Source organism: Sebastes umbrosus, chromosome 8 (assembly GCF_015220745.1).
Source record: "Sebastes umbrosus isolate fSebUmb1 chromosome 8, fSebUmb1.pri, whole genome shotgun sequence".
In the NCBI taxonomy this organism is placed as follows: Eukaryota; Metazoa; Chordata; class Actinopteri; order Perciformes; family Sebastidae; genus Sebastes; species Sebastes umbrosus.
Window position 1 is genome coordinate 11,782,167 of NC_051276.1, and position 24,447 is coordinate 11,806,613.

Genomic DNA, 24,447 nt, shown 5'->3' on the forward strand with positions numbered 1-24,447 from the left:
GTTTTTCAAACTTTCCATCACCAACAATGAGTCCAACAATGTTGTAGGCGTACAAAGCTCATTTAATGTCTGTATTGACCACCTGTGCTTCAACGTACTGTATGTACTCATGGCCTGTCATCATATTCATTGGTCTTTAAATTATCCTTATCCTGGTCCTAAAGTAGCAAGCAATGTTCTTTGACTATGTGAGGATTACCATCTTATTGCCAACCTTTTTCAGTTAGGTTTGTGGCATAGTTGTGCCCAAATCACTTTAACAGTTCCACTTTTGAAGTCTAGTAATTGTTCTCCAACAACTCATGAGATTCACCTAGGTGTTATTTTGAAAAGTGGAGATGAGCATTAATTTTCTCATTTATTATTCAGTGTCAATTTTGAGGAGTAATTCCCCTCTCATCATGCATCAGTGGCCACTCAACACCCCTAGTCTGCAAGTCCCAGCAACATCCCCGCTTTATTCCCCTCCTAAATGAGCCGGATACACTCTTATCTCATGTAACAGATTATTTATAATGAGCATAGTCATTTCTTTGTTTGAAATGTGTTCTTTTGTGTGTATGTGTATTGGATGTAGCCTATGTACCATGAGAAGTACTTATTCTTTAAGGAAGTAATGAGGTGTAAATCTTGCCATCCTTTTATTGAATTCCCTTATATGAGATCTAGAGAAGGAGGAAAATAGGTCGCTAGCATTATTAATGCATTCCACCATCATAAAACCACTAAACTGGATTCATAGTAGGGCTGAACAATATGGGGAAATAATGTAATTTTGGGGTTTTTTTTTAGACCAATATTGCGATTATGATTCAGTATGTGATTTAAAAACAATATTATCTTCTGTATTATTGGGCTCTTTCGAGATGAGCCAGGCCTGCACAGAATCGATCACCGGCGATCGCCGCACAATGAATGCCAGTTAGATTTGTGTCCGACTTGATCCCGACTTGCTCTGACGTCATGCCATCGTGGGCAACAATAACCTCACGAGATCGAAGCGGCCGCAGTTTTAGAGCCAGGTGCCACAGTTGCTCTCCACCGACTGAGTATACAAGGCAGACATACAAAATTATAAGTACAGAGTACAATACCAAATACACACATTTACACATATATTTACAAACAAATATAAATAAATCAGAATGTGGTCTGCAAACTACAAGTAGCCTACAGATCGGATCTAACAGGATGTAACTTTTCTTGTGACTTGCTGTAAATTCTTCGAAGGCTGCTGGAAACGGCTGGAAACTGTCCGACTTGACCGCAGCTTTTTGTGACCGCCCCCTGCTGCTGCTGCCTGATCTCGTCTACTTTCCAGGCGAGACGCAGTTCATCTCAAACGAGCCTATTCACAAGCTTTGAAACGCTCTGTAGTATGACCAACACAACATTGGATACAGTCAACATGTAAACTGCTCTATCATGTAGGCCAGGCCTATGTGTTCTGATGAAATGAGATGAATTGGTATGAATAACATATCTTTATTTAGCTACTGAATTGTAAATGCCTTCAATCCCAGTAGAATATTGTTAACTTCAAGCCTGATAAACATGTAATATAATCATAATGACTTCACTTTTTAATCAAATCTGAAAAAAGAACAACAAAGCAGTGCTGCAGAACAACCGGCCTAGTGTGAACACTTATGTATGAAATATAAATATGAATCTTACTGATCTCCAGACAGTTACAGTAATGAATCACACACACTAAAGTGCATAACAAAGAACAAATCTATAAAAAAGAACAAAGCTCAACACCTGACTATGGTTCTACCATTCTAAACATATAAACAACAGTGATCGCTGCCGGGTGGTAGTCGGCCTACACACTACTAGTCGGTTTTTAGCCATGCAATTGTCATACACGGTTTTGTGATTTAGTGTTGTAGCTACAGTAGCAAGGCATGTTCTGCACAATTCCTGACCCTGCCTAACATCGTCTTGTCTAAACACAAAATAGGTCCAGACAACTGACGTCCTGTTCCTCTTTAGCACATTGAAAAAAAAAAATTTAATTGGCCCAGTTTCAAAGCTAGAGTGGAGATGCTGGTATCATATGAAACTGGAAAATTGAATCCATTAGTACCAACTATGTCATATTAGCTTGTCGTGAAGGAGGTTAAATAACGCTCCAAACTTGCGCTAAATTTTGCCGAGGAAAAACTGGCATGGCCATTTTCAAAGGGGTCCCTTGACCTCTGACCTCAAGATATGTGAATGAAATGGGTTTTATGGGTACCCACGAGTCTCCCATTTACAGACATACCCACTTTATGATAATCACATGCAGTTTAGGGCAAGTCATAGTCAAGTCAGCACACTGACAATCTGACAGCTGTTGTTGCCTGTTGGGCTTTAGTTTGTCATGTTATGATTACAGCAAATTATTTTATGCTAAATGCAGTACCTGTGAGGGTTTCTGGACAATATTTATCATTGTTTTGTGTTGTTAATTGATTTCCACTCATAAATGTATACATACATTTGCATAAAGCAAGCATAATTGCCCACTCCCATGTTGATAAGAGTATTAAATACTTAAGACAAAACTCCCTTTAATGTACATTTTGTACGGATAAAAAATGTGTTATTAATTTGCAATTAATCATGATTAACTGTCACGATTAAATATTTTAAGAGATTGACAGCCTTAATATATATACAGTATATACTATAAAATATATATAATTAATGCGTCCACATAGACATCACACACAGAGACACACAGGACCAGGTTCAGCCTTCTCGGGACCACCATGTTTACAACTATGGGCTATTTCTGGAGCTACCCTGATCTTCCTGTCCTCCGCTGTCCCCTCGTCCCCTCTCAACCTCTCTTCCTTATCCCTGTGGTCATTTGTATTCATCCACCTCCATTTACTGTCACCCTGCGTCAGTTACAGCCTGCTCTGAGCTCCTCTCTCGCTTGGCAAGCTGCTCCACTTGTTTTCCTCCCTCCCTCTCCTCTCCTCTCCTCTGTCCCTCCGCTCTGCATCTCTCCTACCCATTTCCTCTTATCCTGACTGCCTATGTGTACGCCACAGTGCAGCTCAATAAATAACAACTATTGCTTCATGCTCTGAAATAAATGCAACTGAACATAAGACAGATACACAAAGGCTGCCATTCAACAGCACGCACGCTCGCATGCACACATTTAATCAAACGTTCCTGCGGAGTATTCTAATGGATCCTGACCAGGGGCTATAATATTACTTTTTTCCTTGGCAGTGAACCCAGTAATAACTGTCTCCCTGAAGTTTTAGCTTACTGGGTCATTATTCAGTCTTGACTCACATTGGCTACGACTCATAACGCTTTGAGAATTGCAGTGATGATCAGTTATAATATATATATATATCACAGTATATATACACACATATATATATATATATATATATATATATATATATTTATTAGGGCTTGTGATTAATCGCATGATTGTCCATAGTTAATTAATTAATTAATCACATATTTTGTATCTGTTCAAATGTACCTTTAAGGGAGATTTTTCAAGTTTTAATACTCTTATCTACCTGGGAGTGGGCAAATATGCTGCTTTATACAAATGTATGTATATATTTATTATTGGAAATCAATTAACAACACAAAACAATGACAAATATTGTCCAGAAACCCTCACAGGTACTGCATTTAGCAAAAAAAAAATATGATGCTCAAATCATAACATGGCAAAGTGAAGCCCATCAGGCAACAACAGCTGTCAGTGTGTCAGTGTGCTGACTTGACTATGACTTGCCCCAAACTGCATATGATTATCATAAAGTGGGCATGTCTGTAAAGGGGAGACTCATGGGTACCCATAGAACTCATTTTCATTCACATATGTTGAGGTGAAAGGTCAACGGACCACTTTGAAAATGATCATGCCAGTTTTTCCTCGCCAATATTTAGCGTAAGTTTAGACATGGTATGACATGGTTGGTACCAATGAATTCCTTAGATTTTTTCTAGTTTCATACGATACCAGTATCTTCACTCTAGATTTAAAACTGAACCCGTTACAAGCTTTAAATCACGAGTTGCGTTAATGCATTACAGAAAGTGGTGTTAACGCAATTACGTGTTAACACGTTATGGTGTTAACTTTGACAGCCCTAATATATCACATATTTAAAGTGCTGTTGAAGCATCAACGCCCTTGTTTTCATAATGATGAATGTGGAAACACAACCCATAGTTTATTTAGTGTCTACAGGCAGATGGAACGTAATTACCGATCTGATTTTTAGATCTACACATCTAAAACTGTAACATTGGCTGCGTATCATTTACCGAATAACCTCGCTCTACCACAGCCACCTTGTTAGTTGTAATTCCTCTTTTAGTATGTGCCAGAATGTGTGTGTGTGTGTGTGTGTGTGTGTGTGTGTGTGTGTGTGTGTGTGTGTGTGTGTGTGTATGCATGTGTGTGTGCTTTTAGGCCAGGGGGGAGAGGATGTGACCTTTGACCATCAGTGGGAGGGAGGGAATTATACCACAGTCCCTGTCAGGGTCACTGGAACAGCTTTGCTAGCCAACTAACTGTCCATTAGATAAGCTCAGAGTGGCTGAGAGACTAGCTGTACAGGTCGGAGGAAGCCCTACTTAGATAATAAAAGAGGAGGCAGGTAGAAACATAAACAGGAAAAGTAGGTTAAAGAAAAGGTAGAGGGAGAATCAAAAAAGGAGATGGGGATAGACAATGTTCTTGCGGTTCAGAGTTTCAGACTTACAAAAACAAACCTAGATCCCTCAAATTCATGAATAGAAATAAGAATAGAGCAGGGATACTGTATCTACAAACTCAGCACTGTTCAAGTGTGTTATAAAGAATTTGTTTTGATAGTATACTTACATGCAGGTTTTGTTTTGCTCCCTTCCATTTTCATCTCTCTCTCTCTCTCGTGAGCCAGCGCTGAGTTATTTATTTGTGATGCTGAGCAGTGATGCAGAACCATAGTTCACTTGAGGACTGCTGCCACATCTTATCATTTGTAAAAAACCTGTGAGAGTTGCTAATAATTCACACTCGATCTACAGTTGTTGTTGTTTTTTTATTCAGAGGAGTGGACTGGCTCCATTTTGCATTCACAAGGCCGGCCGCTCTCACCGCGGGCTGTGAGTCATCCGAAGCGAGAGCTCCTTAAATGTTAGAACTATAAAGACAAAATGTCATCGCTCAAAAGGAGGAAAACACAGTGCTACTTAACAGCACTGCATGGTCGGGTTAAAGATGACAGTTGATATAACTGAGATACTAAAGAAATTATAGCTGTAGTGACCCTAAGAACAAAGTGGATATCATATCAAAGAGTAACAGATGTGCAGTTACATCACTGTTGGCCCTATCAGGTTGGGAACAAACACACCAACGTGGCTCTACTGTACATGGTTTATATCAACCAGCATTTAGTCAAGGCCTGCCTCTTTCTGATAACTTTCTGTTTACTAGAAAACATTTCTACACAAATGCTGCCACCTATTGGTCAGAACATCAAATTAACTCCACCAGAACCTGCTTTCATGATGTTTATATTAGTGGAGCATCACTATCACATCTGGCTCTTTGACTAATTGTGTACAAATTAATAATGAAGGCACTTTTATACTCCTTAATTCACTAAGATAAATACATAATGTCAGTAATCGAAGTGTGAATGATGAATGTGTGATGGCTTGAATTGATATTCAAATTTGTAATTGAAACAATCTTGTACTTTAAGTTTAAACCTAAATGCAACATTATTTTCAAAAAGACTCAAAAACTAAAAGCAGCTGCCTGCAAGCCTGAGTACTTTTTATAGTGGAATTTTGTAGCTGTAAAAAATATCTGGGGATAGAGATTTAGATTAATTTGTTTTTGTAGAAAATATACACACATAGAAATATTGACCAGCTGTGGAACCAGGATGGCCCCTCTGACTTCTCTGAGCTGTGTGTGAGCTGTGTGTGAACTGTTTTTTCAGCAACTCCTACAAAAATACTTTTAATATTTTTTATTATTTTGTAACGGTATTGCCTCTTTTCTGTTAGTACATCTCTTTGTTGTTGTTTTGTTTTTCCAGGTTTTTTGTTTGTCTGTGTAAATGACTCGATGTCATTGTAAATGAGGGTCGCCCCTCAATGATCTCTCGCGTATAAATAAAGGTTGAATGAATGAATATGTAAGAAGGCTGTAATCAAGGATTTGAGAAAGTGATTGCTGATTTCAGATTTACTAATCCATATGCATGAATACTTGCTACCAATTTATTTGTAAGGAGGCAGAGATGTTTTGCTAAAAAATACACAATCCATTTCACAAGTGCACAAGGATTTTGCAATAAAAATGCCTCCACAGAAAGCATGGTTAGCTCTTGTGAACCTTTTTAAATGCCAATGTGTACACCAGAGTGAGTTGAAGCTTGTTAGTTCAGCTATTTAGTTCCTCTCTGCAGTACCTTTTAACATTTTATGGTCAGCTAATCACTGGGGTAATTTGAATGTGTCCAAATGTTCATGTTCATTTGAGCTAATGGTGTCAACTTAATCATGATTACCGGGCAGCAGTGTCTGTAACTCTGGCTGAAAGCATATGCTAAATATCAATGTACAAAAATCACAATACAAGAAGAAGAAAAAAAGAGAAATCACACAATTCTAACCAGTTCTAACCACTGTGCATGTTTCCTGGACCAGTCGGTGCATCTCACAGTGGTAGAAGATGTCCACTTGAGGGAGGCAGAGCTGCATTAAGGTTTTGGATGCATTGTCTGTTAGTAATATAATGGCTTGTAAAGACTCGGGTCTACATTGAACTGCAGAGAAACTGTCGTTTAAATCAATCTTTCAGGTCCTATTGTTAGCTCTTTAACTGCTCGCCACCCCCCCCCCCTCCTCCCACTGAATACTATTTACATAGTATTTCAGCACTGTCCCCTCATCATTCATGTCTGCTAGACCATTACATTTATGTAAGTGGTAACTATAGCAACAGTTACATGTAATAAATCTTAGTCATCATAGACATCTTTAGACATAATATGACATTAAAGGAGCAGTGTGTGGGATTTAGTAACATCTAGTGGTGAGGTTGCAGATTGCAACCAACTGAATACCCCTCCGCTCACACCTCCCTTTCCAAGCGTGTCGGAGAACTACGGTGGCCTTCAGGTAACGTAAAAACGCAAAAGGCTCTCTCTAGAGCCAGTGTTTGGCTTGTAGAAACATGACGGAGCAACATGGCGGACTCCGTGAAGAGGGCCCGCTCCCTGTGTAGAAATGAAGCGCTCTTTCTACATTAATGAAAACACAACAATTCTTAGTTTCAGGTGATTATATACAAATGAAAACCTGAAATTTAATATTATATTCCATTTCTGCTAATAGATCCCCTGAAATCCTACACACTGGACCTTTAAGTGCAGTGATTTGATAGTTGAGTGTCACACAGAGAACCCTTTGCCAATAACAACCCAGACTCCAGACTGTGCTCTGTGAGGTGACGGCATGCTGTGTTCTGCCAAAAGAAAGCCATCCAATCTGTCCAGATTAAACAATATTTTGCAAAGAGATTGTGGGCAATGAGCTCAGATTTATACACAGATTTGATATATTGTTTGAGCGGACAGTGCTCCCCTCATTTTTCAAATAGTGGTTTTGCACTACAAAGAAGAGAAATGGGAAACGATTAGACAATACATTTGTCAAAACGGAGTCAGAGCTGAATTATGTATGAAGATGAATACAAACAAGACTAAATACTCAGATTTTTCCCTCCGTGTGTAGAGAAGTTAGACAATACAGCTCTATTATCTGATTGTCTACTGATCAGGTATGAATCATATATCTGTAATATATCCTGTAGGCTAGTATGTAATTGAGACTTTATCATCAACACCTACACATAATGCCACATTTGTGAAGCCTTTAATGTTCAGTTTTTGTTGAGACTCTCAGACAGGTGTGGATTCATATCTATTTTCTTTTTCCAGGTTCCTGTGTGTGTTTTTATTGGATGAAGTATTTTTTTGTTGGACTATTGGATTACACTTCACTGTCAGGTGCTTTTGTGCCCACTCCCTGTGTATGAAAGAAAATGGATGAATTCTGTGGCTCTAGTCTGCAGTGTTTGTGTGCTGTGGGTTTGTTTGAGTGTCTGCATATACTACAGTTTTGCCCCGCAGATTGGCTTCCCTTTTCTTGCTTTTGTTCCTCCAGCCTTTAGTTCTTGACAAAACCACTTGTCCCTCTCCATCCATGTTGCCCCTGGTAACCAGGGGGAAATGCACATAGACGTCACACGCAGCAACAGGGAGGGGTTAAGAAAAAAATGTTTTACAAAGAAAAGGAGAAAAAGAGACAGGCAGTAAGACAGGTAGCAGAAGAGAGGAATGGAAAGAAAGAAGTGAAAGGGAGGACAAGGAGTGGGACAGAATGACAGTAATGATGTGTGTTCATCATGTGAGAGAAAAACAAACAAAACATTTGTTCAAAGAATGGCATTCATCTCCTTTGACTATTGTGAGGTGATGATAAATTTCAAGCTGTCTGAAGGCCAACAGCTCTCCATTGCTGTCATGGCCGTGTCTGTCTGACTGACTGCCACAGCTTGCGGTTGCATTTTGACGATGTTGGCAGGCCAAAGGCACGAACCATTACGGCTTCAAAAGTGTCACATATTTAAGCGTTTTTCTAATTAATTGAAAAAGATTTTATAAATCCAAGTTTAATAGAAATTATCAGACTATAAAGAAGCCTGTGGGTAGAAATAAAGCTCTAAGAAATCATGACTGGAGAGCGGACAGGAGCCCTCAAGGGCTGTACATTAATCAAATTTCAATCACAATTCCGATTGTGGCGTTCAACGATTATGTAAATAAGATAATCGACATAAAACAATTAGTGTGCCACATTCACAATGACGCTCTCATTTTGTCTTGTGTTATAAATCAAGCGCACCCCTTTCCTTTACAGCGGTGCACTTTTGCCCCGCTCGGTGGGGTGTATTTCCTCCGTGGTGGTGTACCCAGACCGGCTGTAGGTCAGCCTGGAAAGGGCCGGGGGGAAGATGGCGCTTTACAGCACGCCTCGCCCGGACCTCGCCGCTTAGTGCTCACTGTGAGGCGGACTGTCCTCAGTGCAGCAATGTCGGCAACCCACCTGGCCTGTCTTGAACCACAGACCCCTTCTCGTTTTCCATGCTTTGTGGGTGTGACTTTTTTACTGTGTCTTCACCATGGCAGCTGTGGCTCAGAGGTAAAGCAGGTTCTCCACCAATCGGAAGGTCGGCGGTTCGATCCCCGGCTCCTCTGGTCACATGTCGGCATGTCTTTGAGCCACTTAACCTTAGACACTTAACCCCAAATTGTTCCTGAAATCTGTGTCAATGAATATTTGGATTAGAGTTGGCACCTTGCCATCAGTGTATGAATGTGTGTGAATGCTGACATGTAGTGCGAAGCGCTTTGAGTGGTCGGAAGATTAGACAAGCGCTATATAAATGCAGGTCCATTCATATCTATACAACCAATGTGTTTATAATTAGCACAATAAGTTCTTCATAGAGCCTCTTCTCTAGCCTCTTAATTTTGCTCTGCCAGATTGCTGCATTTAACTTTAAAATGTAGGCTACAAAATGTTCTTTCTAAATGCATGATGTTTCCAAAGTCAATGAGTAATTGTGTTAAACAATCACAATTTCAATGTTCACCAACATAATGATGGTTATATTATACATAGCGATTATGATTTTTTGCCATAATCGAGCAGCCCTACTTATGAGGACACAAACACAACCGACGCTCATTCATTTAAATGCACGCCCAAGCCATGACCAATGTTTATTGACCGTGATTTTTTCCCTATCAATTTCAAGCTCTTTTTCACTTACACTATGTTTTTCTAGCATATACAGAGTATGTGACTGCTACAGTATATCCTACAAGGCATTTTGCATAAGGCCAAAGGTTTTGCCATTCAGACCTACAATAATTACAGTATGACAGTAACCTAGCCAATTTCCTTAATTGGGATGCTTATACAATTGAAGACACTATTCCTCTGCTCTATGTATGTATGCTCCTTTGGAACTGCTGCATCGTAAATGTCATGTCTTGTTGTGCTTTCAATTCAGTCTATACCTGCTGCCACTAAGCCCATTTAAGGTTTATAGGTCAGACACAATATAAGCAGTAATAATGCAGTTTTGATGTCCATCACATGAAAGTTTGTTCCTAAGTCTGTCGTGAAGAAAATAGGAGCTACGATGCGTTTGAAAAGATGTTTTTTTTTGGTGATTTGAAGGGCATTCTAAGTGACTGCTATGCTGTTGTTAGATGGTTGCCGAAGTGGTTGCATAGCTATACAGGATGGATCCAAGATGTTGCTAGCTTATTGCTGAGTGGTTGCCAGGGTTTTCACTAGCGTGGTTTGCTGGGGTGTTGCTGATTGGTTGCTAGGGTGTTACACGATTATTGCCATGGTGTTGATTGAAGATTGGGTAACACTTTATTTGAAGGGGTGTGGAAAAGACTGACATGACACCTGTCATGAACATGAAGGAGTCTTTATGAATGTTTCTGACTGTTGTCATTAAGTGTCATTTTTAATGTAAAGTTGACATTAACCAATCCAACATAACCTGTCAATGTATTTGTAATGACAACAAGGCCTAATTATGAAACTTAAAGAAACTACTTAGCTTTATGTGTTAACATTATATTAAACTGTCATCATTGGCTGTCATGAGAGCATTATAATTGTGTCATAAATATTTTCCTTGACCTCAACTACAGTGGAACAATTTGGAGTTTTCATCAAGATGTTATTAAATGTAATAAGGCCAATTTGAAGGCAGGGAATACAGTACCAAGGTGATTTACGAAGTGATGGAGAGATGGCTTTACTTGTTGCTAGAGTAACCGCTAACTGCTGTTAGCTAGGTAGCTCGATTAGCCATGCAGCTAGCAGTCCTAATAACTGATTCAGCCCTGGGGTGGCAGGAGCCAATCCCGTCAAGAAAACCATCTCGGTACTGTATTCAGTGTCGTCAAACTGGCCTCCCCCAGTCTCGGAGACTTTGTTCGAATCCGGTCCGGCCGTGTTCAAGCGCAGCTTCTTTTTTTTGTATGGCTATTAATTCTGTTTAAACACTGTATTTCTGCAGATAAAGATCAGGCTACACTAATATTAGTAATATTATACTACAGATTCCAGTGGTGGCCGCATAGTAGTGATGTGCGGATCGACTGACCCATGGGTCAGGCAGGTTTGTGTAAGCTTAGTCTTCTACAAAATATCATGGGTTTGGGCAGGCGGGTCAAAAAGTGACAAACCAGCCTTCCAAGTAAATTAATAATTTACAGAAACCACCTTTCTATTACCCTCTCTCTCTCTCTCTCTCTCTCTCTCTTTCTCTCTCTCTCTCTCTCTCTCTCTCTGAAACACACACACAGGGAGTGCTGCGGCGCTCAGTCCTGACAATTGTGCTACTATAATGCATAAAGTTGTTGGCAACGCATATTTTTTTACAGGTTGGGTGATGTGGATTGGCTCTCATAGCGGGTTGTTGGGTACGGGTATTAAAAAACCCTGACCCACCCATCACTACTGCGTAGGATTGTTTCCGACTTGTGTGATCCAAACATTTCCAATAACTCCAGAGCGTTGTAAAGTCCGAAAGTCAAAATGTATTAAAATAAGATAGATGTAGCCTTTCAAAAACATTTGCTGTCAAAAACAACATTTTTGCTGCAGTCAAAAACACATTTTCAATGCGATAAAAAAACAAACACGTTTGCTCGCACACAAAGGGACGCGCATGCACCTGTATTAACGGGGAGGTCGAGCAGCAATCTAACAGCACTATAAATTACATTTACATAACCACAATAACAAAAAGATCAACTTTTGTCATGCTGAACTTTGTGTTTAGCATGAACAAATACCTGCTAAACAACAACATGTCCTTGTGAGCATGTTGCAAATGTTAGCATTTAAGTCACAACACCACTGTGCCACCACTGTGTAGAGCAGTGTTGTTTCCCTAAATCTCAGGAATGTGAACTGTAGCCAGAAAGAGATCCCCGATTATGTTTTGATCGGTATTTTCACTTTTTTTGATACTGCATATCTGGAATGCCTTAATGGGCAGCAGCTTACTGTATGTTGAGCTACAGCTTTATTTGTGCCACATACTAGTTTGAGTATATGCTCGACAACCGCCAAAGATAAACTAATAATTCATTTAATTTTTGCATTTGTATTGGGGAGGACTCAGCGATAAATAGTCTCGATAAGAAATGCTTAAAATGTGCTGCTTGGCCAGGTTAAAGCTACTCCTGTTGAAGAATTAGATGATATGTGTGTGCTGTGGGGCACTTGTAGAAGCTAGATGTATATAAGACTAGTCCAGTAAAATTGTTGACACCTAGAGGTACGCTTTTAAGGGTGTCTTGTACATGAAAGTAGAACGACTAAAAGCTGGTTAGAGGCAGGTTCGCTCTGTATTCCAGATAAGCTGCTGTTTGCTAGGCTGAGGAGGGAAAAGGCTGGAGGGTAGCATATGAGATTCAGCAGACAATGTTTTCATATTTACCAGCATGTCTGCCCTCATTTGAAAAATGAATACAGTGAAAGGGAGTGGCAGAAGCTAGGGGCAAATGACGCTGGCTGCATGAAACTCTCTCCTAGTTTTTCTTGCATGCGTGCAAATGCTGGTGAAATGCAAATTTGTGCACATGCGCACATACGGGGATACACATGGCATTTACTGTTCCTAGGGATGTCCTCTCAAGCCCAGTCTGGATTTAGGGTTACTCAATAACTAATGGGTGCTTTTAGTGCGGTCTGCCGCATCGACAAATGCACCTTCACAGATGCATGTGCCTCGGCTCTCAAGCGCATACATGCATACAAAATTTTTGCAAAGTGTTACTCGAGCTTACCATATCGCTCCCTCATACCTCCCTGTTTTTTTCCTCTGTGTTGTGTGTACACACACACTCACACATGCTCATGCTCTGCTCAGCTCCAGAGGATCAGTAGCTTATAAACTGGCTGCAGTCAGCAGTGAGTCTCTGTGTAAGGAGAGGAAGGAAGGATAAATTGCTTCGACTGGATGGAACAGAACTCAACCAAGCCGTACTGGATTGAGTCGTAGTGGGGGCTGTTTATGGGTGAACCAATGCAGCTTCCCTGTTGGCTTTTACCAGACAGCGCTGGGCTGGAATAGACTGAATTAGTTCAGCTAAACTCTTGCTGGGCTCTATTTCACTGGACTGGGTTGAGTTCGCCTGCAGGCCTGGGGGAGACGGGGCTGGAATAGACGGAATTCCCTTTTTTTTTTTTTTTTGCATCCCGCCCTCCCTCTCTCCTCCTTCCATCCTCCCCTCATCTTCTCCGTTGCACTTTCACAGCAGACATCCAGTGTTGCAGAGCAGACGAAGGCAGCAGCCCTCAGTGCTTCTGTTCATCTGCTGGCTCCTTGAAAGACGGAAAGAGAGAAAGAGAACAGGGATTCTTCGTCTTTTTTATCCCCTGCTTTTGTACAGAGGGAGCTCCTGGTGTGAGGAATTACCAGCAGAGATTTTCAGTTGATCATCCGGAGGGTTTTTGGATGTCTTTTTTTTTTTTTTTTTAAACAAATTCCTACATTTTGAAGAAATCGTTGGACTCTAACAGAGAAGAAGAATACATTAGCGTGTGTATTGCCTTATCTCTGATATATCTTGGCTGGCTTTTCTGTTCATTCATCCGGCCGGTGCTGGTGCTGGTGCTGTTGCTGGTGCTGTTGCTGGTGCTGGTGCTGGTGCTGGTGCTGGTGCTTGTGCTGTTGCTGGTGCTGGTGCTGGTGCTGGTGCTGGTGCTGGTTGTGGTGGTGAAGCCGGGGTAGGCATGGCCCAGCAGGCAGGCATGGCGGTGACCCACCAGGACACCCTGGCAGTGCCCCCCATGCCCAAACACTCCGGCCTGAACGAAGACCTGGTGAAGATCCTGCGGGAGAACCTGCTGCAGCCGGAGAGGCCAAGAGTACACCGGCGATCGCCCTCCTCCATCTCCCCCCGCCTCTCTCCCCGCAACTCGCCGCGACTGCTTCGCCGCATGCTCCTCAACAACAACTGCCACAAACAGAGGCGCTTCACTGTCGCACACACATGGTGAGACTTAGATGGACAGATAGCGCCTGCAAGATTGATAGCTATTGTCACTGTTGTTTTGTGTTGGCGTACGGGGGAGCCGCATAGGCTTATAAAGTGTGTGTTTGTCTTTGTCAGACATGTGGTCCAAACCGCACCCTGGCAAACTTTCAAGGTTGTGTTTGCTGTGTGCGAGGGCGGCAGCTGTGTGATAAGCCATTTGAGTAATTAAACTTTGTTTGCGGTTAAACTTGAATGCTTTTCCCCTCACAGAGAGTGTGCATGGGTAAATCTCCCTTGCAGGTTATTCATGTCAAATCTCCTAGGAGACCCTCTTCTCACCTTAGATAATGAGTTTCTCCATCGCTCTTCCTCTCTGTCCAGTTTAATCTCCATTTCCATCTCCCTCCCCCGTGTGTGTCTGTTACCCATTTTTACTCCTCTCACTCCCCCTATCTTCCCCTGCCCTCCCCTTCCCGTGCTGCCTCTGCTTTTACTCCTGTGTGATATACAATAGAGCAATATGTGAAGAGATACACCCCCGAAGCTGCCTGTCTTGTTATGTAGGTAGAGTAGAAACCATCCATTGTTACATTTCTTCCCTCCTGCTGTGGTTTTCTCTCCACACCTGCCTGCAGTTTTTGACTATTAATTAGTCTTCTATTCCTGGCTGTCTATCAGCCTCCGTTGCACTCGCCCACGCCTCATCCCCTCCCTTCGTCTCATATGTATTCCCCATTCACTCTCCCCCCCTCTACCTCTTCCCTCCTCCCTACTCTCATTTTTTCCCCCCTTTAACCAATTCAGATTTTCCTTCCCCCCACCCCCTTTTCTTCGCCCACAGCGCCCAGCATTCTCATCTCCTTCATTTTTTACGACTCATATCTCTTTCTCTTCCCTCTCTATATTCACCCCTTCACCCCTTCTCTTTCTCTGTATGTCCCACTTCCTTTATTCCCAGTCTCTCCCATTAGACGCCTCCCTTCTGGCATCTGGATTGGGCTCATTCAAAAAATTCACATATTATCAGACATAAATTCACATATCAGAAATACTTTACTCTGCTACTTCCCATTTCTCATTTCTTCTTTATTCCCACCCCCTGCTTTTACCTCAAGGTGTGTTACATCTCAATTTTTGATCGCAGACCCAGTTTCCTTTCATATTCTTCACTTAAACTCTTCTGTCTCACTTCCATTTTTAATCCCCCCCATTTTCCTTTTTTCTTTCATCCATCTCCCTCCCCAGTCTTTTGCATATAAATACATACATATTGTATCATTTCTCCTCCCTGCTTCTTTTTCTTTCCCTTTTCTTCTTATAACTGTTGGTACTATCAGCTCAGGGAGACATACAGTACGTCATGTCTTTTATATATAGATGTTTGCTATTTTAGAGGCACACTGCATCCTGTGTGTCTGTATAATTCAAATTTTATGAATTAATTATCTGTGTGCCAAATGTGCGCAAATGTGATGGTTTGTACGTGGTTGTTAATTCAGCTCGTGTAATTTCACACACCACCACCATTGTGCTCCCATGTGCCGTTTTAAGCAGAAAGCTATTTATCGCAGTTCCATATTAAGAAGCAGAAACACTTTTATTATTGGCATGGATTTTCCCTGTTCTGTTCTGATGCTCAGCCTTGTCATCAGCATGACAGTGGGGCAAATGAGCCTGATCTTCAAGAAAGTGCCACTTGTTTAATATCTGCAACTGATGAAAACAGCAGGGGTGAAAAGAGCAAGCGGCTCTGGTGGCATGACGATGCATTCATTATAGATAACACAAGAAAAAATGTTGGCTTACATTTTTTGATGAAATGCTGCTCAGTGTATTCTGTCATGATGACACTTGGTATGCACATGGAGGTAACCTTCTGGTCATTCTTTTAAAGGGGAAATCCATTTTGAATTGTGTCTCCAACTGATAGAGTGTCAACAATTCACACCTGCTCCCTCTTTGAGACACTGTCATTGGGCTTTTTAGCATGATGTTGTATTATCCAGTTGTCTCTATGATTTCCAAGCCTTTTCTATTGTAAGTATGTCTGAGTTGCTTTCCCTATTCCTTCATACATTCTTGCAGACCCGTGCTCTATACAGCGTTGCCAGATTGGACTTACAAAAGGTAGCCCAATCAGAGCTAGAACCCACCCAATCGAAAGAAAACTAGCAAAATTTTATTCTAACTCTATTTCACTTCTATCATCTCAAGTAAATTTTATTTGCATAGCCCAATATAAAAAAATTACAAATTTGCTTCAAGGGGCTTTACAATCTGCACAGCATAAGACACCCTCCTAGAACGACCTCTTTCTAGAAAGGAGGAGAAAGGAGTTCCTTCTTGAGAACTCGGGGCAAATCCATCTACCCCGACTTCACGTAGAAGCAGTTCTCTGACCTCACACAGCTATGGAAGAGCACATTGTAAATGGTAAACCATCAACTAAAAGGGCAACGTTAAGTATATTTGCCTGTATTTATTTAAATTGATACATACTGTCATATAGTAAAACCTGTTGTGCATGTAAATTGGTGTCCGTTAAACAAAATACACAAAAGATATTCGGTAAAAAGTAAAAAATGTCAGAAAAAATGTGGAGGTAGCACTGCTGAGAGTTCAATTGTGTGTTCACTTGCCAAAGAAACATCAGTTTTTCACGTTCAGCCACGTTTTTTTTGTTTACGTTTGGCGTCGTGTACCTGGAATGCTTGGAGGTCGGAAGTTGAAAATTTCAACTGGGAAAATTCAGACCTCCGAGTTGTCTGGAACGGAGCATCAGACCCTTGATTTGGATAAGGAAAAAAAGACTTCAGGAAGAGCAACTGAGGAGGGATCCTCTCCCCCGACAATTAGACAGAATAACCAACATAATAAAATAACAGTATAAAGCCTGGAGCACACAGCCCGCTTCATGCTCGCGTGACGGCAACGTCGCGTGTTGTTTTTTATTTCACCGTCCATGTTAACAGGTTAGAGTGGACACACTGCCCGCATGAGACGCATGTCAGACGCGCGTCAGACGCACGTCAGACACGCGTCTATTTTATAGAATAGAAGGCTCGCCTATTTTACACGCGAGCCGCTTACCTCTCGGCTGCGTCTCCCAGCAGCAACAGACAGTGAAGGTGATCTATTGACAGTATATGAACATCATACCAGCAAGATTACTACAGTTTCCATGTCTAGACATCTGTAGAATATGTCACTGACCATCAATATTTTACACTTCCTCTCTAGATTTCAAAATAAAAGGCCTCTAGCGTTTTTAGTGCACAGAATCATGCATTCGTTAACACAATGCTTTTATTCTGAAATACTCTAAATAAAGCAGTGGTCTACTTGCAGGTTTCCATCAAGTTAATATAGTACAGGCTTTTAATTTTGTAAACACTGTAGTAGTCATAGCAGAAACCCTACATATGCTATAAATATAATAGACTGGGTTAATAGGTTATAAGAACATCAGGTGATGGGCAGTATTTTTCCGATGCGCTCTCTCTCTCTCTCTCTCTCCCTCTCTCTCTCTCTCTCAACAAACACCACGTAACTTTATTGTTCTTTCTTTTAGAGGTGTTATTTAATTTTTTTAAAGATATTTAATAATAATTTTCGTTTTCTAAAGGTTAACAAATAACGAAACTGTTTATTTTGCTTTGCCCGGGCCCGGGCGTAAGACAATGACAAAATTATACATAGAATATTAAGGATATGGATCCGGGATGTCAAGCAGCTTCCAAGTGTCACTTAACAGATCTGAGCTACACAACCTCATCTCCACAGTGGAGGTTTCTGTTTTATCAGTATAATTATGCAATATAATTCTAATAGGAGTCATCAAATGAAATAAAAAGTTAGATAATGTTACTTTCACTCATAGGAACAGATGTTACGAGTCTTTCATCAGAAAGCTATGACAGAATAATAATTGGAATAGAACAAATTTTCAATCTAGTTGCAATAAACTGAAATGATATTTGGTTTTGACTGTCATCGAGCGTTGCGTGTTGAGCTGAGCTGGTTATAGTATACATGTAATGCAAAGAGCAATTATTGGCATTACTTAATCTTTTTTATTTGTATTAAAAATGAAAAGACAAACAAGAATTTATTCTGCGATCAAGTCTGCGCAGCCAAATCCTGATAGAGATTATGTCCCCTGCAGTCCAGTAAATATTAAAAACACCTCCAATAAATAGCCATATTGGAGCTGCATCCATTTTAAATGTCAGTCTGAAGTTTTTGAAATCTCATAGCCAACACTCTTTCATTCTGTTTATCCTTGACTGAAACATTTGAATGCAACACTTTTCTGGTTTCCGCTGGCACATTCTTCATAGTCAGTGTTTGATGCTGTTTGGCCTTCACCTGAGAGCGCTGCAGAAAACATCTCTTTACATGAAAGAGAAAGAGGGAATGTGTTTGCTTCCACATGTCTATGTGGATCTGGATGTAAAAATGTGTGTTTTGTTAGACTTTGCATCGTGACTGTTGGGGTGACAGGAGAGCAGGAAAAGAGAACGTGATGAGAACGGACAATGACCACCTAATCTCTGTGTGACTTGTTGGTCATGTACCTGTGTTGTGTCTTGACATTTGAGACAAAAAGTGGCAGACTGAATATCAGACAGAGATAAAGAGAGTGTGGGAGGTTAGGAGAAAAATTGCTGTGTTTTTGTGTGTGTGTGAGTGAGCGAGTGCGCTGGAGAGAGACAATTTGTTTGTAAGAGAGAGAGAGACACACCATCAAATGGCTGTAAGCAGGAGGGAGGTTGACAACTGCAGTGCAATTTACTCCAATCACCTCCTCATTGTTTTACAGCTGCAGGGAATCACAGGGCCACTGCGCTGTAAATCTGGTGACATCCACAGCCCTCAGTGGCTCCACTCCACACTTCATTAACAAGACAATCCTTCTCCACGGACAGATTGGCCTGATGTACTGCCTCGCTGTCCTTATCGGCACAACACCGTGAACACCATACGCAAATGATTTTACAATCACTTAGAGAATAGTTTTGAGAAATGCTGATTAGCTTCTCTGCTCTGAATGAACTTGATCGACTGTAATTATTTACAAAGACATGAAGAAGGTACTTTTGGGGATTTAATGGAATGCAATTATTTGCTGAGTTCAGTGCAAAAAGGGTTTGGTCTAATTTTACGGCAAAAGTTGAGCTCAAAACTGTCCCAATTGTTGACACAATGCGATGATGGTATAGTGGAATTCCCGTATATGTAAATATTTGAGCGGGGCTTAATTTGGCTGAGAGGAATCTTAGTAGTGTGGTAGTTTTTTATTCAATTGTTGCCCGTATTATTACAACCTAAGCTGCAGCACTACCTCCGACAGCAGCAGACGCATTAGTGTGGCTTTCTGTATGGAATTAAAGGAGGTATCTGCAAAACAGGGTTTGTTGACAACAGACTTAAGACTCTGTATTATATTGTGCCATGCTATCAAGGGATATGTTTAGGATTTGAGTTGTTTTGAACAAAAGCTAAGGCACAGTAGCACTGCAACAGTTGTAAATATTCAGTTTGAGAGGGACAGGAGTTGATGGTTGTGATTTGAAAACATTGGTTTTCAGCCATAGACACAACAGTTTAGAATAATTCCTTCATATGTTACTTATTATTTGTATGTTCAGCATGAGCAACTGTCAGATATTGTGACACAGATTCATTACCAGCATACAGCACCTTCTCTAACAAGGGTACATCTTGTGATACAATATGACAGGAGGTTAATTGCTTTCAAGACTCATGTTTGCTTGGTAATGACAGTGTGTTGACAGACCCTAAGATAGCTGAATAAATACCCCTGCATGTGCACATGCGAGAAGACATGATCGAAAAATGTTCCCTCACAAAGTTGATCATCAATTGCTTCACAAAGGCTCAGTATAAAGCAAGGGTTGAATGGTGTGCTGCTCTCACCGCCAAGTGACAGTCACGATTCAGTTATTGCATTCTCTCAACCAGAATAACTCTGTTGATATCCTGTTTTCAACTTTCCTCCTCGCTGACCCTGAGGTATTTTTAATGCTGTTGCACAACAGCGTTAGATGCTGCATTGCAACATTGAGAGTGTCTCTTTATGTAACAGGAGAGTGGGGATTTCAGCAAGGGGGAGAACAGGTGGCCCCGACTGGTGGTGCTGATGCCAGTGCTTCTTCTCTGGCTGAGTGGTCAGACTGGGCAGTTGTGGTGGGGATGGCTGGAGGGTTGTGGACATGATGGATTGATGGATAGCTGGGTGAATGATTGGTGATGGATGGCTGAATGAATGCAGGATGGAGGGAAGGAGGCAGGGCAGAAGAGAGGGAGAGTGTGGGAGTAGAGGACCTCGAGCTAAACACAGTGGTGCTAATCTAAGCAGAGCATGACTCCCGCTTCTTCTCACTGGGTTATATCATCTCTCTCCATATGACTTTCCCGCTCTCTCTCATTTCTCTCTGCCATCTCTTTCTTTAAGGCAGCTAGGGATGTCACAATACCAAAAATTTTGTTGTATTCAATACCAATACCAGTGAAGTTCCATGATTCTCCATACCAATTCGGTAACACGGTAATAAATCCCATGTACTTCATCATACACTCCTTTATTACCGCTTGCATACTGGTTTTTGTGAGTTAAACAGGTCATAATTCCCTCTCTATTATCTATTTCATATTGCTGTGAAAACATCTCCTTCAAAGGACTGTATTTGTTCAAGTTTCTTACAAAAAAATATTTTTTTATAAGATTACATGATTTGAACACATTTTGATAACGTTAAAATACTCTTTACTGAATAGAGCCTGAATGCATCATAATGTAAATCAGTGGCACCTCCCATGTTGAAATCGGCATGACAAGAGCTTGTTAACATTAGCTGTTAGCAATCGGTAAGCAGCACAGTCCTGCACGGAGCAAACAGCTAACGTTAAATAACTCTTGTCCTGCCGATTTCAACACGGATTTGTTTTTTTGGACGCGTTGATAGTAAGTTTACTGCATCCCAAAAGGTACGGTACGGTAATGCGGCACAGTACTGCAGTAAAATGAGTACAGTCATGTTTTCAGACGTTTAGCTTTGACTTGGTACCGAAGTATGGGTTCTTGTGACATCCCTAAAGGCAGCGGATGGGAGTTCCTACAGTAATTGTTGGTCAAGGTCTCGCAATTGTTCCCTCGGGATCAATAAAGTTACTATCTATCTATCTATCTATCTATCTATCTATCTATCTATCAAGTAACTAAGTATCTGTACATCGGACTAGTCACATGACTCGTGGTTGGAAATGGTTGGAATTTGACAAAATGTGCATTTTATTAATAAATAGTTTGACAGTGAGTAGAGGAGGTCACTGCTCCTGGCCAAGAAATAGTCCAGTACATAATCCCTCATAAAACCACACCTTTTCATTTTTACACTTTGTTGTGTTTGTATAGACTAAACAAACGAGATACAACATGTTAATTGGTGAGCTTCAGAGGTGTAGGTAGATTTTGTAACCTTTTGGCAGAGCCAGGCTAGCTGTTCATATGGATAAGTGCATTTCCCAAAACTATTCCAATAACTATTTAAAGTTATTGAATATTTGTGGAAGGCTTGATATTTTGTTGGATTTACTTGATTTATTATCAGTGTTTGAGCTGAAATTATTTGTTGATCAATCTATTAGGGGTGTAAGAAAATATTGTGTATCGCAATATTATGTTTTGTGATACTGTATCGATTCTCAAAAACACTGTATTGATTTTTAATTAATAGTTTACATGCAAATATTAACTCAGTCAATCCTTTATTTCATTTGCAAAGATATGTGCCCTCTCAAAGTAGTGCTGTGATGTTGAATGTTACAGGGACTGTGATAAATGCAAATGCAGATCCTACTGTTCTGATTGCTTAAAAAAAGTACAAAGTTACTCAGATTTGATGCATATGGTGGTGTGTTTTTTATACAACAGTTTTCTTAAGATTAGATTAAGAAAATCGCAATATATCGCAATATATTGAATCGTAACCACTGTATCATGGTACGTATCGTATCGCCAGATTCTTGCCAATACACAGCCCTACAATCTATTAGTTAACGTCAGAAAATCAAACACCAACAAAATAGTCGTTTCGTTTTGTCATTTTTTTTGCTGCTGTTCTTTGTCATACATGATAGTAATGTGAATGTCTTTGGTTTTGGACTGTTGGTCGGATAAAACATGCAAGTTCAATGTGTGACCTTAGTGACATTGCATATTATCATGGTAATTTTTGCTATTGTCAAACTATTAATAGAAAAAATAATGCATTAATTGAAAATGAAAATAATTGTTAGTTGCAGCCAGCCCTAATCAATAGCATATTTTAGTGTGAAGGAAAAAATAGCTGATTCTCCTCACTTTATTCGGAAAATATTTAGTTTTCAAGAGCAGTGCAGATGAGTTTAGGGTGAATTAATAAGTAACACAGCTCTGTAACAAAATGCCCTTCAGCAAAGCTCTGAAATCCCAACTGCGCCAGTGGCCCAAATACAAGATGTACTTGTCTGTCAAGCTTCCTGGTTAATACAAATTAAATATGAGGTGGTTCAGATGCTTACATTCAGCACTGACTGTCCGAAATATGTTTCAGTTTCTCAGTACCTTGATGTGGAGGTGATTTGTCCATCGATGTGTTTAGCTCTTACAACTGAAGCCCTCTTACTGCCTCCCCAGTGAGTGTGTCCACAGTGAGTTTCAGCCATTGTAAAGTGGGTATTCCAGGTGAAATAGGACTCTAGCTACCTCTGTTTGTCGCTTTAGATGACATTTCTATTAATAGCCACGCAGCGCCATCTTGCCTGTTGTTCTTTTGTATTCCCAGCCTCTCAGTCCATTGCCCGTACCTTCCTAACACGCTTTGTTTTCGGGGTATAGCTTTGCTCAAGTAATTACCTTTCATTCCTTTGAGGTGGCTTTGGATTGCAGCTGTCATCCTGCTGTGCAGCAAGGAGGATTCTCCAGGTTTTATCAGCCCAAACACTGCTCTCCACCCTGGAGAATAGAGCGCCTGTGATTTGCATACATATGAGCATTTGAGCAGTGCTGCTGCTGCTGCTGCTGCTACTGTGCTAACAGTGCTGGCTGCACGACACATCTGCACAGTACAGACATTTCATTTGCAAAGACAGGCTGATTTGGAGTCAATGAGAATCATCACATTTTGCATACATGCAAACAAACATATACTAATAGATACATAACACACTCACTCTGTCTTACTGTTGCAGATTAGAAAGGACCCTGGTTACATCTGTATGTATGACTCAGCTTTGACTTTGTATTCTGAGCTAGTGGCCAAGTCGGTGTTGGCTGAGATGAATAAGAAAATTAAGATTATATAACTGTGTGACTGGAAGAGACCGTGAAAGAGAGAAGAAGGATGAGTGAGGTAGACAGGGATAGAGGAGAAGAGTATTTTTTCATGTTTTATATGCTGGACGTGTATTTCATATCCCACGAACTGTAATATATCACTTATATAAATGAAGAAGCCCCCTGGAATTACTGCTGTAATCCTATCATCCCATTTAATATGGAGTTATGGAACCGAACTGGATTCATTTGGAAATTATTAATACATCAGTGCCACACTGCCCTGTAATAAATAGAGCTCCTGATGCTTTACTCTGTGTTGTAGCTCGTATTTGAGTGTAGTGGCCATTGACTGACCTCGAATGACTGCACGACGGTCACACAATATCAGAAAGAGTTCCAGGTTACAGGAAGGCTTCTCCACAAAGAGACCGAGCTCTGCCTAGAACCACTTACCTCAAAGACATCTTTTACTGCTGAAAAGCTTCTACAAAGGTTCTTCAAAACTCAGTTATATCAAGAAACCTTTCGTTGTAAAGAACCAATCAGTTCAGTTCAGTCTCCTTCCTCCGCTCTTCAGTTTCTTCACATTGTGATCGTCAGGCCCAATGCAATGCCAGGAGTAGTCAGGCTCACATGTCAAATTCTATAACCCTTTTGAAAAAAAACAGTGGGGACACTAATTGTCATTTTCCTGAAGCGTGTTGATCCATGTGACATTCAGCTCGGTGCAGTCTGGGTCTTCAGTGAACTAAAATAAAGGGTTATTGCATACATTGATGATCATTTGCATCTAACATGTCCAGACACATGAAGGTGTGTTAGTGGTTACCGCACTACCAGGTTTAATTAAATGATAAGCAGAATGAATCCGAGTTGAAGAGGCCACAGCTGCAGGCCTTCATCAAAGGCCTTTTGATATGCTGATCTGTTTTTGATTCAACAAAATGACATTCTGTCAGTGCTTGCTCCAACCAT

The 24,447-nt window shown here is 40.7% G+C and overlaps 1 protein-coding gene across 8 annotated transcripts in view; it reads left to right on the forward strand.

The window, feature by feature from the left end:
• pde4d (phosphodiesterase 4D, cAMP-specific) overlaps window positions 1-24,447 on the forward strand; it is a 218,555-nt gene that overhangs the window by 90,928 nt on the left and 103,180 nt on the right. Inside the window, exon 1 of one of the 8 annotated variants that reach the window (XM_037779045.1) lies at window positions 12,923-14,147. The exons of the other annotated variants lie outside the window; for them this stretch is intronic. Coding sequence (XP_037634973.1) covers window positions 13,885-14,147 — 263 coding nt within the window. The 5' untranslated portion in view covers window positions 12,923-13,884. Of the gene's footprint in view, window positions 1-12,922; window positions 14,148-24,447 lie in introns of those variants that run through there. 8 annotated transcript variants of the gene reach the window in all.